The sequence below is a fragment of the Epinephelus moara genome, chromosome 16 (assembly GCF_006386435.1).
Source record: "Epinephelus moara isolate mb chromosome 16, YSFRI_EMoa_1.0, whole genome shotgun sequence".
NCBI lineage: Eukaryota > Metazoa > Chordata > Actinopteri > Perciformes > Serranidae > Epinephelus > Epinephelus moara.
Genome location: NC_065521.1, coordinates 27918338 through 27933840, shown reverse-complemented (window position 1 = coordinate 27933840; position 15503 = coordinate 27918338). Strand labels below are relative to the sequence as shown.

The following is a 15503-nucleotide window of genomic DNA, read 5'->3' as shown; positions in this document are numbered from 1 at the left end:
ATCCATGCTGCAGTGTGCTAGTTTGTGAGAGGAGGCGACTGAAGCAGGTGAGAGGGAGAGAGAAAGAAAAAGGGCAGAGAGAGGGAGGGATAGTCGGTGATACTTTTCTGCACTTCAACACACACAGGCACACACATACGGTGTGGGAGGACGACAGACTCGGAGCCTGAGCAAAAGCCGCTGTTGTTCACACGCTGTGCTCTTTTCCTCCCCCTGGCACCGTGCGCGCTCGCCAAGCCGCACTGTTTGGAGATAGTCCGCGCGGAAAGTTTTTTGGAGCATACTGTCTGGAGCCGATTAATTGTGGCATCTGTTTGGTTTTTTTTCTTCTTTTTCTGCGAGGCGGATGACTTACTTTTTTGCATGTGAGGACTTTTAAGTCGAGCTGAGGAATTGTCAAAGTGGTGTTTTGCACAGAATGGAAGGTAAATTGACAAGTCGTTTGTGGCGAGGATCACCGTGTGGATCTTTCTGCAGGTAAAACGCGCAATGACCTGAGCGTGTGAGCGGCTGGATTTAACGCACAGAAAACAAGGTTGTCCATGTTTTTGCTTTGACATAGTCTAGCTATAATCTGGGACAGTTTTTTTACTTGGATAGGGACTATAAAAGTAGGCCGCTTTCAATTAGAAGATAATCGACAATCCGACGTTTCTGCCAGTTGGCACTTTGGGCTGCCGTAGATGGTTTTATTTGTTAATTCTTACCGCAAAGTCACGCACTGATTCGTTAAAGGAACTGATCATATTCTTACACTGTCTTTGGACATTTTATACATCCCGCTGCTTCCTACGAGCCCTCTAAACTGTTTGGCGCACGGAGCGCATTCACTGATTATTCACCAAAACACCAAACCTGAAGAACTCTGAGCTTTTTAGCGTCTCCTCTGTCCTCAAACCCCAGCCAAGCACTTACCAAGAAATCCGGATAAAACGACGAGACTTGTCTTCACCGCAGAGGAAAGGGAAATCTTAAATCCACCTGGCCTGCTGAAGGATTATTGGTTTGATATCGTCTGCAGAAAGTGGATTACAACTTCTAACGGGCTGTGCTCCCTGGTGAGTAACCTCCAGGTCTCCTGGTTCACTCACTTTTCCATGCAGCCGCAGTTTATCTTAAAGAGTGGAAAAATGCGTGTTTCAGTGGGACCTCTCTGGACTAGTGCTGCGTCTTGGATGTGCACAAAAGTTCTTGACAGATGTGATGTGTGAAACATGCTTCCCCCCTCACTGCAGTGACTGTGACCCATATGTCAGGATCCTCTTGGATAAATTATGAATTCAGCCAAAAAATCACCATAAATTATTTGTGTGAAAATGCATAGAAGTAGCCTGCTTTCTGTTTCCATTGTTAACGGTCCCTATTAACAGTCAGGCAACTTTCTTTGTGCTGCTTCTCCTCATCAAATCCTTGTACCTGGCTCCCTCTCCTGGTTTTTTTAAACAACAGGACACACAGGGAAAGAGTGGCATCATTTTTGCGCAATTAAATGCGGGTAATATTTCACTCATTAGTCAGTAAATTACAGTGCCATGCAGCTTGGGAAAAGGGGACATTTGTTTTATTAAATTGCACTATGAATTACATTTTTTCCTTCACAGCTATACCCCCCAAAAAAAGCTGAATTCATTGTCACCATGCATTTTAACCAGAGGCTTTAAGATGCAGGCTATACTGTGAATAAAGTGGTTTAAAAATATCATTAAAAGTTGTCATAATTGACACCCCTAATGATTTCCCCTCCACATCTCCACAATACCTTGTTGCTAAGATTATTCCAATTTAATCTGATTGCAATAATACTCTAGATGGCCAAATGTCCCAGCCAGAGAAAACCAAAACTGAAAAAAAGACTGAGGCATATATCTGAGCAAAAGGTGAAATAATTCAAGAAGCTTTTTTCCTTATTAAAAAATTAGCTTTTTCTTTCTCTAACTCTCACGTTTAATGTAAATCGGCTGAGTCCCATATGGGCCTTAAAAAAAGCCTCTGAAATGATTCATTGCAGCAGCAGCGCCCGATGTTTTATCATCCTGACGACGGTATTCTAATTGCTCTTTTCCTGAAATTTGCCCAATTTGATGCCATTTTTACCGACAGAAATCTGCGAGGTAGTCGTCAATCACCCACTGAAGTCCCACTGAATATTTCACTCGGGTCAAATCGTTTGCAGGGGTCACGGAGCGCAGGATTTACGCAGCTTGCAGCGAGGATGCCAAGTGCAGGAATGTATAGCCTATTTGAGTTTTAAAAACCAATAATGAAGTTAAATGTGGCGTTGAATATCTGCAGCTCCGACCTCACAAATTACTAAATGTTAATTAAAAAAAATAAAAGCCTCTTGTCGTTGTCTCTTACAACGAATAATACTGTTCTCCACTCTGATTGGCTGAGAGTCTGTTGTGAAATGTCAGATAATTGCAGGCACCTGTGGCTCCATGACAGTAAATTGAAATCTGACTGTGCAGAATGCAAGATGTGTGTCACCCCAGCTGCTGATGAACTCTACTGCTTGGCGCAAAAACATATTTAATTGCAGAATGTAATTATGCGTAAATTAAAATCCATATTTCAAACCCGCTTCCTGGCGCGCGGAGCAGCTCCAATTAGCTGCTTTAAAATCAGTGTAAACCCGCCGCCCTGTGCGGATTATTGCTTTAATTTATGTGGAAGAACTGCGAGGAACATAACATAACCTCTCCAACTATTACTGCAGCAGCGCTCAAACTGAAAGCACATGCTGGCATGTGTGCGTGCGTGCGTGCGCGCGTGCTGGGTGAGTGATGGTGAACTTGGCCTTGTGTTTAATGAGTATTAGGCAGGGCCCAGGTCTCCACGACTCAACCCTGGAAAATAACGCAGCGTGACAAATTAGAGCTGCTCTGAGTCCCAAAATTCACACACGGCCCAACTGGAAGGCTGGCACATCGGTTAAACTCGCAAACGCAGGGATAATTATTTTAACTTATTTTCTGCCTACATAGCAGCCAAACTATATCAACAAAGACACGCCGTTGCCTGCAGATAATTGACTTTTTATTTTTTCCTTTTTAATTCCTTGTAGTTTTCGTTAGGCAAAAAGGCTGCACAGTGTAACCAGGCCAAGGCCATCATCCGCTGACGTGGCTCCTCTCTGTCCGATCCACAGTCAATTAATAAATATAAAAATTAATTTCCATATAATTATAAACCGGCTATTTGTCAAATTACTTATTTAACAGCTACATGTATCACAGCTCCAGAGGAAAAAACGATTTAAAAATCAAATCTTTTTCCACGTTTTGTGTTAATATTCCTGACAAATCTCATTAAAATGTTTTTTAATTAACGAATACATTTTATTATTATTTTCAAGGGATTTTTCCTAAGTACAAAACTGAGCAAAATGAAACCTTGTCACCAGGAGCAAATTCACTCAGGCCTGCCACAGATTGAAAATGAACCAGTGTAGATAAAAAAATGTATATATTTTTAAAGTAAAAATGCGATCATAATCCTTGGTTAAAATTAAGGCATTTTTAGTTTTTAGTAAATATGTAGGCACAAATGGATTTAAAATGAGGCGCACACACTGTCAGTCTGTCTGATGAGGCCTGTCTCTCTCTCTCTGTCTGTCCATCTGTCTGTCTGTGTCGTCGTGTGTCTCCTTCTGACTAAAGTAAACCGTCAGGAATGTGTCTAGCTGAAGTTTCATGGTCATTGTGTCTTCCCCGGCTGCACGTCTATCAGTCTTATGTGAATCACACTCAGACCTGCTGCCAAATGACTGCTCTGCTGTGCTGATGGCCCCGGGGCTCTCATCACACACACACACACATACACACACACAAGCACGGTGCTGTCTGCATGCAAAAAGGAGAGTTTAGATATGCAGGCATACAGCTGAAAGAATTCTTCCTGCATTCCCTTCATACATTTTGACATCACAGCTATCAGTCTTTCTCTGTGTTACGCACAATAAAAGTTGTGTCAGGCAAACATCCAGACAGACAGACAGACGGACTGACAAGCATCCTTTTTCCTCTCTCCTCCCACAGATCGTCGGCAGTATGAACCTGGGGTTGGGATGTGTGCGTCGGCCGGTTTGCTGGCCCTTTGGCAGCCTGTTGGACTCCAGACACTGTGTCTTTGCCCTCACGCTCCTCACACTCCTCATGCAGGTGGTGGTGGGGGCCAACTCATGGTGGTATGCATTCATTTTCCCTCCATACGAGTGTGTCTTAAATGTGTGTGCGGTGCGTTTACTCGTGTTATGGTCAGCAGAGATTGTCAGCTTTCAAAAAGATTTTTTTTTTCCTCTTTACACTCATAGATGAGTCACATTTGTGAGTGGAGCAGCAGAGTTTTAAAAAAAGACATGAAAAAAGCCACAGATTAAGGGTAATATTGATTTTTTTTGTTAGTGTTTATATTTGTCTTTTACTTAGTTTCAGAGTCAATTTCAGGCCTGTGTGTGAGAGTGTGTGTGCGTGTTTGCTAAGTAAGCCTCCTCAGCTTCAGTTGCACCACATATGAAGTAACACAACATGCTGACTGTAGCACATTAGCTTTTCAGGAAGGACCTTTTTTCTCCCTTATTTTCTTTCTTCGCATATTGCCAAACCAAAATTATGAATATTATAGAAAACATAGAATGCTGTGGTTTATGAGTTGGCGTCCAAATATGTGCAAACACGAACACCGTGTGTGACTCTGTGTGTGTGTGTGTGTGTGTGTGTGCAGACACACATCCTGCTGCTATTAGAAAAGTCTATATTTGAGCATGCTGCACTTAAACACACAGAGTGCTCCTGATAGGGGGAAAATACTGTTTACGAGTCACCGTAGAGGCACTACTTAAAGCAAATCACAACTCTTTACATCCTGTGGCTGTTTCTGTGTTTTTGTCTAATTGTGCACTTGTGTATAATTGTGTATCCCAACATAAGTGCTTGTAGAAGAACATGGGGCATTTACAGTAAACCGACACTTTGTGTGTAAGATTTTTCCTTGGTTCAAATGAGCAGATCAAAGCCAGTGGTGACATCAAACGGTGATGGCCTAATTATATGAAAATAACAATTTAAACATTTAAACTGAAGAGGATATCTACAGATAAACATTTTAATGGGCTCAGCTCAGTAGGCGACTACGTTTAAGTTTAAATAATGAGTTGAATTTACCAGCTGAGGGCTCGCACATTTACCAGAGACCCTATGGAAGCTGAGTTCGGAGCCCAAACTGTGTGTGTCTTCCAGTTTCCTATTTGAGAGGACACACAGGTGTGAATGATTTAGAGTGTCGAAGCGGTGGGCCTGCTGACTGCGAGTGTGTGTGTGTGTGAGAGACACTGCGTCAGCCTGCATGTCTGTGTATGTTAATTTTTTTTCTTCCCATGTGTTTATGTGTGTACTTATATGTTGTGTGTATTCAGTCTGCGCTCCCTCGCTGCCGACTTCCCCCAGTCGATCAGGTTACACTGGGGGCTAATTGTCTTTCTCTTAGGGCTCAGGGATGGGCTGCTCTAATTGTCCTGTGGCCTGGAACCAGATGCTCATACTAGTGTTCCTCTCTCTCTCTGTCTCTACTTCTCTCTCTTCTAATTCTAATTTTACTTATTTTTCTCTCTCTTACACAACATTGAACGAGACTGCTATATGAAATGATCAGATTTTTCCTATGTGATACTGTGAAAAAAGGTATGCAAGTTTCACTGCGAGTTATCCACATGGTGCGCTGAGTTGGTGCGAGGAACCATGAAATGCACTTAAGCGTAAAAGTCAAAAACTTCTTTTTTTTTTGTAAATTGGCATGGTGTGTTTTTAGTTATTTAAATGCTATGCTTTAAAGCAGTGCCTCCAAACCTGGGGCTGGGACTCGGGACCACTCCGAGGGGTCACAAGGTAAAGCTGAGGGATTTGCTCGCTTTTAAACAGCGTAATAAAGCAAAAACACATTTATGAACACAAATTAAATAAGATTTATTTTCAAAATGAAACCAACAGAGTGGGGGGGCATCACTCTTAGATATAATATGCAACCTGTGATGAGGGGTCACAAACAGACACTGCTCAGGTTTTAAAGAATTACAAGTAAAAAAAGTGGCGATCTCTGCTTTAAGACACTAAACACATAAAAACCAGCATGTTAGTGTCAGATTTGCTCTTTGTTTTGCCCTTTTTTATTTTATGCACTCTTTATTTTACTCTATCTTCTCCTTTGACTTTAAATTTTCCTCATCATTCCCTCCCTGACTCCTCTCTGTTGTATGTTTTTTGGCCCGAAACAGCACACGACTTGTAGTCAAGTGTCTTTAAGAGACCTCATTCCGCTAATTATCACAGCTTCACCCATGAGAGGGAAAAACAAATCGAGTGAAATGAGCTGTTGGTTTTTAATTTGACCTGAAAACATTCATACATTTGTGTCATAATGCCAAATGAGTAAAAACAACTGCATTATGTGCCGCCCCCCCCCCCTCGTCCAGGTCTCTGGCCATGAACCCTTTACTGATCCCAGAGGCCTACATCATCGGTGCCCAGCCTCTGTGCAGCCAGCTGGTGGGCCTGTCGCCGGGCCAGAAGAAGCTGTGCCAGCTTTACCAGGACCACATGCAGTACATCGGTGAAGGTGCCAAGACAGGCATCAGAGAGTGCCAGTACCAGTTCAGACATCGGCGCTGGAACTGCAGCACGGTGGACAACTCCTCTGTTTTCGGAAGGGTCATGCAAATCGGTAAGAAATGTGGCAAAGGATGTATTTTTTATTTTTTTCACAGTATATTCTTAGAAACATTTACATGAACACACAGGAGTTGTGTGTTCATAAATACCAACGTGTACACTGTGCATATTCGCCGCTGCTGTGTCTCTCCTTTCTTCATTCTCCCTCTCTTTCTGATTCACTGACCCTCTTTGTGTGTTTGTGAAAGTGTGTGTGTGTGTGTGTGTGAAATGTATGGGGCTGTTGATTCTCAGCAGCTGTGTGGAGGGAATAGTTGGTGGGTGAGGTTGCTGGATAAATCACATGTGGCTTTGGCCTGCTAAACCAGCTCCCGACATGGAGCAGGAGGGAGGCAGAGAATCTGCTTTTCCCCTGATGAATGGGAGACAATCTAATCTAGTTTTACACACACACACACGCACACACACGCACACACACTGTGGAGCTGGACTGTAGCTGCCCTGTATTTACAAGTAATGGGAGTGGAGTGAGTGTATGCACCAATATATCACATTGTCAGAGATTAAACTGTCTGTCTCTGTGTGTGTATGCGTGTGTGCACGTACACGCCGCATGCTCGGATCTCTTATAGAAAGTTCAAGAGCTTTACAATCCTCTCTTAGTGATCCCCACTCTTGGATCCTATCATTTAACATGGTTTGTTTTAGTTTTCTTTGGATGGGAGCCCTCACCTCAGGGGCTAATGTAAAGGTGGTTTACCGTTTATTGATCATAACTCTCAAGCTGAATTACAATGAATCTGCGTGATGTCGGTGTTGTGATCGCAGCAGAGTTACAGCAGGCTTAACGGAATGGAGGCAAATGTCAGCACTTGTGTTGCTTACATTTTGGAAATCTTTCAAATTCCTCTAAAGTAACGCATGCAGACGGGTTGGCATTTTGTTCATGCTGGCACTCTTTAAAGGGTCAGTTCGCCCAAAATTCTTTAAAAGAAAAAACAAGAAACACATTTCTCACTTAGGCACGCATTTGTCTACATTATGAGAGATCCATTTCTGCGATTTTTGCTCTCACCCTGATGCAATTAATGGAATAAATAGTGGATGGAATTTCGTTTGTGGTGTTCACAGCTATAAAAATAACCTTTTAATGCGCTCAACAGCAACTTGCGTTTCCAGTAATAATGTTCCCATTACTCTGGATGATCCACAGAACACACTGTCAACAGTTTTCTCGACGACTATTTTTAGTTAGAAAGTAGTTCCACCAAAAATGGATCATACAGAGGTTTGCAGATGATCCTGAGTAACCAGGGCAGTGTTTTCGGAAAGCAAATGTTTTAAATGTAATGTTGTGAGCACCAAAAACTAAATTGTTCTTTTTTGTATTTAGTTTTTAACAGTATTTTTTTTTTAAATTTGGGTGAACCAGCCCTTTAATTTGCTGTACTTGCGAGCATACCCTGCATGATGCGTGCGTCTGTGTTTTTACGCTACTCTTGGTGATTCTGCCTGTCTCTGTCTCTGGCGCTGCTGACTCCCTCTCCACAGATCAGTCTTCATAGAAACCTCATCAGCAGCCGTTCTCCCATTCCTCTTCTCCCTCCCCAACATTGCTCCCATCTCAGCCCACTCCGGGCCAAGTAAACATGTCCTCCCCTCTCAGGCTGTCTATCTGAAAGCTTGTCTTTCTGTCCGTCCGTCTGCTGGCGGAGGACACTGCTGGTGATTTAAAGCTGAGCTCCAGGGGGTGCTGGCGTGGTTGCGTTCAGACCCTCTCCCCTGCCTGGCTTGGCTCGCTGCAGGGTGGGGTACAGGAGAAGGGAGGCAGCAGTGTGGGAGACGACAGTTTGTCTGTCCACAGGTCCACTATTAGGCCAATATCCTCAGGCTGGATTAAAACTTGTATTAGACTAATAAATCCTCCGCTCTCTCTGATCACCTGTGATCCTGCCAGAGTTTCCCACCGGAACACTTTCCAAAACGCTTTCTTTGTTCATCTTTTTTTCTTCTCCGTCATTGTCTATTTTCGCCTTTTGTGATATTAGCTGCGTGCGTGTCTCCTTTTCCACTTTGCTTGCTTTTTTTTCTTGCATGTCTTTTTCTTGACTTATCTCTTTAGTCGTCTTTTCTTTCTCCTCCCTCATCTCCCGCTCTCTGTCCATCTGTTATTGTCATTATAGCACGCTCTCTAAAGGTTTGGCCCAGCAGGTATATGAGCTGTGCATTTTTATTTTTTAGCAGCCCCCGTCTTTAGTGTCAACATGCAGCCTCATAGTTTGGTCGGCTGTTTCTTCTTTTAGTCGCTTATCTCCTCATCTCGATTTTCTCCCCTAGTCCGTGGCTTTGCACAGAGGTAGTAATGGATTGGTGAGAGCCAAAAAAAAAATGATTATGTGTGTTTTTTTAATTTATTTTTTTAAACTCCCTACCTCTTGTCTCTATTGAGGAAATGCTGAGGGAGTTAATGAGCAATGGCTCCAGGAGCAGTCAGTCATGACAGATAAAGCAAAAGAACTGATGTCACTTTGAATTTGGGTGAAATGGCCGCTTCTTGTTAAGGAGCATCTCTGTCACTGGAGGGCGCTCTCTTCTCTCTGGCCGAAGCCCAATAACAGCAAACCAGATTCCACCGTTCAACATGTTGGTGATGAGGAGCCTGCAGCACTTGGCTGAAGTGCACTGTAATCTTAAATGTATGGTCAATGCTGTCATATGACATCACATTTCCTAACACTGCACTAAGTCTTAAAGCAGAATGACAGTGACACACTGAATATAAAATAAATATACAACCAAGAAGGGAAGCAGCGAACGGTTGTGCCAAATGATAAATGTTCCTCATTTACTCTGTTTCTCATTGTGTCAAATGTGACATGATGTTCCTGTTTGTGTGTCTGCAGGCAGCAGAGAAACAGCGTTCACTTATGCCATCAGCGCAGCTGGGGTGGTGAATGCGGTGAGCCGTGCCTGCAGAGAGGGGGAGCTCTCCAGCTGTGGGTGCAGCCGTGCGGCTCGCCCCAAAGACCTGCCGCGAGACTGGCTGTGGGGCGGCTGCGGAGACAACCTCAACTACGGCTACAGGTTCTCCAAGGAGTTCGTGGACGCACGCGAGAGGGAAAAGAGCTACGCCAAAGGCACATATGAGAGCGCCAGGCTGCTGATGAATCTTCACAATAACGAGGCTGGAAGGAGGGTAAGTCACCGGAGTTATACGCGCACACAGATCTTAAGATGTCATCAGATAAGAGGGAAGTAAGGGGATATAAACTGCAGGCCCTAGAATGAGACCAACCAGTGATAGAAAGAGCAGGAGGAGTTGGAAGTGAGACAATCCAGGTCAATCAGATAGGTCTCCGCTGATCATCTGTGTAACAGCTCTGTCAGCTCTCCCCTCCTGAGGCTTTGATCTGTGGGGAGATGGAGTCATTGGAGGCAGCTCTGGGGTTTCTTTTCCTTTCCAAACATCTTGAAACCACCTCAAAGAAAACGTAATGCCAGATATCTGTTGCCAGGCTGTTCTCTTTCAAGTAGGACAAATGAGTGGACAACGTTTTATTCTATGCGCTATTGGAGACATGGACAGGATCATTCGGCCCTTTATGGCGAAGTGATGCCTTATGAGCTCATGAGCAGCACATTGTGCAAATATTTATGCAGACAGGTCAAATAAGAAATATGAAACATGTGTCGCTTGGACTGCAGTTTGTCACATAAGAATAAATGTTTTTGCAAGTTCTTCATCTGGTTATTAATCCAGTTATTTCATCTCTTTCCCCTGTCTCCCCACCCTCAGACGGTGTCAGACCTTGCCAACGTGTCCTGCAAGTGCCACGGGGTATCAGGCTCCTGCAGCCTGAAGACCTGCTGGCTGCAGCTGGCTGACTTCCGCAAGGTGGGCGATGCGCTGAAGGAAAAGTATGACAGCGCTGCTTCCATGAAGCTCAACTCGCGTGGAAAGCTGGTGCAGATGCACAGCAAGTTCAACGCTCCCACGAGCCACGACCTGGTGTACATCGAGCCCAGTCCAGACTACTGCCTGAAGAACACAAGCACGGGCTCCCTGGGCACTGTGGGGCGCCTTTGCAACAAGACCTCGGAGGGCATGGATGGGTGTGAGCTGATGTGCTGCGGCCGCGGTTATGACCAGTACAAGGCCCAGATAGTGGAGCGCTGCCACTGCAAGTTCCACTGGTGCTGCTACGTCAAGTGCAAGCGCTGCACCAAAATCGTAGACCAATTCGTCTGCAAGTGAGAAGCGGAGTGTTGCCTATGTGTGTTTGCTTGCAGATGATGGGCATACATCTGTGTGTATTCGTGAGCAGAGGAGCAAAGGAGCTGAACACAGAGAGAGAATGGAAGAAAGAAACTATATAAATTATATTTATAGAGTTAAACAATTATGCCATTGCAAAAAGACTGACTTTTTTTCAAAAAAAAAAAAATCTTATGTCTTCAGAAACTGAGAGTATCGTGAAATATTTATTTTAAGATTGTTGTGTTTTATTTTGGCCCAGTCATCACCAGCCGATTTTAACCCATTCAAGTGCCTAAAACGGGCTGGAAATCTTCCCCCCACCCAACCCCTGTCCTTTTTTATTATCAGAAAATGTCATGTTTCTTGTCAGATGGGTCACACTGATCGAGAAATTGGACTGCGCTTCCAATTTCCTAAGAAGAGTAGTGTTTTGTATTTTGTGGCATAGTTGAATAAGAGGTCCTGGTTTGTTGTTTGAGAGTGATTGTGTCGAGAGGAGAACGCCTGTGTGCCGTAGTCGTGTATGGATGTGTTTTCATGGGCCCAGTCCCAAACCAGCCTTCACATCCTAACCGGAGTCTACTTGTCCCCTCTCACCACACGTAGAGTAAGGAACACTGTCGGTTCATGCGAGTCCTTGGAATACAATGGGTACAAAAAGAGGGCTGTTTTGGGGATTGGGCCATTTATTAAGCTGTCCCAGAAGCCTTAGAGTTCCCCAGGTGCTGCAACAAGCCCTCCACCATTATGCACTTTGATACAGAGGCTTAAACCTGTCTGTGCGTGTCTGTTCAGCTGTTTTTTTACTACAGTGCATCAGCAAATATATCAATATTATAGCCTACATTCTTTTCCATATTAATTCAGATTATCCATTTAACATTATTCTACAATACTTAATATGGTTTGAATATATATGGGCAATGTTGTGGTTACAGTGGTGAAATATTCCATGTTCTGTGTATATAGTATGTCTATCCAACCAATCAGTAAACTGTATTTATTTCCTTTAACCAGATCCTCCTCTAAGCTTTAAACAGAAAGGCATCTCCATTATAGATCAACATAGTCGGACATCCTCAAGCTTTGAAGTCACCTTTTAAAAATTTACTTTCTCACTAATGCGGCTCTTCACTGTTTTTTGTTTTTTTTTTGTAAAGGGAAATGCACCTTATTGTTTCGACACAAATTGTTCCTTCTCACTCATGTTCAGCTTTACTGTTAGACACATATATACGTCACAGATGTTCAGATTTTTATCGTCACCACAGATTTCCAGTACCACTCAGTTAAACCGCTCACTATCCCTGTGATGATTCTCAATAGACAGACTATTTCCTACCAATCCAAACATGTATATTTATAAGCTTCTCCATGAATTTGAGGTTTGTTAATGTGTTATAGCTGATATTTTGTTACTTTTTACAAATTGGCTCAATGCTCTACTTTGTTTCAATAAATATCAAATGTAAAACCAGCAGAGGAGTATACTCTTAGCGTTTGTCCAAGTCTTGTTTGTCTGTGCCAAGTTTTTTTTTTTTTTCAAATCCCTTGACATAAACCATTTCCTTTCTACATTTATATTACCAAATAACATTCTCTACTTGAAGGACCAGTGTGTAGGATTTAGGGGGATATATTGGCATAAATGGAATATAAAATTACAAGTATATTTTCTTTAGTGTATAATAATCTGAAAATAAGAATAATTGTGTTTTTGTTATCTTAGAATGAGCCCTTTATATCTACATCACGAGTGGGTCCTTGTGATGTTTCTACAGTGCCCCAGAGCAGTGACGGACTCAGGATGTTTGAAGGGCAGGGGCGAAAAGGAAAAAAGGGCACCTACTGCATGACATGGGGACAAGAGGGCAGCTGATAGGGCACATCCTCTCATTTTCGCCACTCAAGAGGGCACTTTTGCACAGCGTTTTCAACTGAGGCGGTTGAAAACTGACTAAAAAACACTGGCTTCATAACCGACCTGACACATTTTTGTGTTTTTGCGTTGGCCACCACGGTTAGAAGCCTGCAACAAGCAGCGTCGGAAAAACACTAATTTGTAATGTGGAACTCTATTCAGTGTTTTTCCTAGTTTGAATCACCAGATCTATTTGTTTTGGAGAGGACGAGACCTCTGCGAATAATTCCACTCCCGGTGAAAACCTCCTGAATGTCTGGATCTGGAGTTTTAAAGAAAAAGGTGAGCACACATTAGAACGTGGCGGGCGAGCCGACATGTCAAACAGCATTGCCGATCGATTGATTTATAACCTGAAACTGCTTTGTTCAATGTTTTCACGGGTTTTAATCACCTGGTCCATTTGTTGTTGTGAGGAAGAGACCTCTGCAGATAATTCGGCTCCCGGTAATAACTTCTTGGACAATGAACACTGAAGGAATTCTAACCAGGAGAAGTTTCAGCTGGTTGCAATCTGCAATTGTCTAGATGCCACTAAACCCTCCTAAATCTTACACACTGCTCCTTTAAAGGTCTCGTGTGGAGGAGTTAATGGCATCCAGCAGTGGGGTTGCAGAACTGGGACTTCTCCGAGGACCCACTCTGTGTGTAAACATAAAACATTTTAAAGTAACAAAAACACAGCAATTTTTATTTTGAGGTGATCATAAACTACTGAAACATAGTTATGCTAATAAATGCCCCTACACATTTAAAATGTGTGCCCCTTCTGATAGAGATTTGACCTCTGATTTCATTTAACATGATCTAACTTTTCCTTCTCTTTTGGATCTAACAGCATTTCAGGGTTTTTTCTGAACCAGTTACATTCCCTCATTCAGTCTCCTCACCCATGGGCAGATTTAGTGACAGACAGTCAAACCCACATCGGATGACAGCTGTTTTAGGCGTGTAGCGAACAAAGACGAGGCAAGTTTTCTTGAGAGCTTTGGAAGATGGCCTGAAGATTGGGTGTCTCCCAGGGGGATGGTTGAGGTTGTATTATAAGCGGCCCTCAGCAATCCAATGACAGTGGATCAGTTAATGGAATGATTAATCATATTGTGTCAGGAGGATAGGAAGAAGGGGGATTTTCAATGTGGCGGGAAACAGGGCTGTCTGGAAGACGACTGGGCCTTGTCAGGGACTGCTGGAGCTCAAGAGGAGACGCAGAGAACAGGAGAGAAGATTGGGTAATGAGAAACGGGGGATTACATGAGGGCTGGATGAGAAGGGAGTAATAAGGAGAGGGGTTGTGAGAGAGGAGAGGCCCGAGGGAGAGGAGCAGAGCAAGAAAGTGCTTTAAGGAAAGTAGAGCTGAAGGACTGCCATTACAGTGTAAACGGTCCTGACATTGACTAATATTTACATTGGGAAAATGATACTGACTTTAGGAGCACATCCCATATGTGACCCTGTCAACTGGCCCCCATGTGTGTGTGTGCCTGCGCACTCGCACGTGCACCCACTCGCACAAAACGTGTTACATCATGACAAGTGTTTACATTTCTGATTGGTGTCACGTAGGCCAATAAGAAAAAGCAGGAGAGAAAGATACAAGGTTAGCAAGTAGGGAGAACGGCTCAAAGGAGACCAGCAAAGGGTTTTTACATATTTGAACTCTCTGTCAACAGCAGGGTTTATAAGGATATGAAATCCCCCTTCAACTTTGTTATGCACATGTAGGTGAGGAACTACTTGCACGTGCTGGACAAGGCTCCTCGTCTGAGTGAGTGACTGACTTCATACCAGCAGGACTCCTGCAGCAATAGCATGAACAGAAATCCAGGTGCACAGCAGGCTGATTCACCAGGCAGCCAGAGGAAATCTGAAACCCACAGGTGCACACAGGTATGATACACTCTGTCGGAGGGAAAGGCACGGATACTTCCAAATGTTCAAACAAAATGCTTGGACGTCTGATCTTGGCAGGCCTTTCTCCACCTGCCCCCTTTCACCGCTCCCACCTACAGTTTGACACATAATGCGGGCGACTGTGTAAATATTTATACGCCTGCTCTGCAGAGAACAACACCATCTTTTTTGGGCTGTGGTCACAGGGTGATAAGGTTGTGATTTGGGTTTTGCACACACAATTAAGCAGTCACCGCAAGGGCACTTTGTAGCTTCACAAGTGCACACACACACTGAGGGGAAGGAGGTGTTCAGTAGGTATTTTAAGCTGGTGTACACCTTTGTCTTTGCCATTTGCTCTTCACAGTTTATCCGAGAAAACAGCAGCCTGTCTAAGTGAGCCTTCTCCACATTGCTCTCATATTTTCTCCCTTTTTTAATCTCTTCTCGCTTTGGAAAATAAACAGAAACAAATGTTTAGAGAAATGTTTTTCCCAAGGCTAACATTAATGGTTTCATATTTTGAAAAAAAACACTGAAATATGCAAATGACTCAAGTGTTTATTGTGCGTTAAATACTTGGTTGCATCTGTATGCGTGCGTGTGTGTTTTTGCATTCATGCAAAGGTGCTAATTATGATGATGAATAGACCAGGCCGGATAAAGATTGAGGTTCACCGGGCTTATCGAGTGGTTTTACTCTATTCTTCTCCCACTGCATTAAAATTCCTCGGAGGTTCTTCAGGACGATTACGTGACAAGTTGTGTT

The 15503-nt window shown here is 43.5% G+C and overlaps 1 protein-coding gene across 1 annotated transcript; it reads left to right on the top strand.

Annotated features, from left to right (window-relative positions):
- Positions 1-12393, top strand: wnt5a (wingless-type MMTV integration site family, member 5a). Its single transcript, XM_050065584.1, has 5 exons — positions 1-1058; positions 4038-4186; positions 6467-6714; positions 9566-9858; positions 10459-12393. The coding sequence occupies exons 2-5, from the start codon at positions 4050-4052 to the stop codon at positions 10915-10917; spliced, it is 1137 nt and encodes a 378-aa protein (XP_049921541.1). The 5' UTR covers positions 1-1058; positions 4038-4049; the 3' UTR covers positions 10918-12393.
- Positions 12394-15503: the final 3110 nt, after the last annotated feature.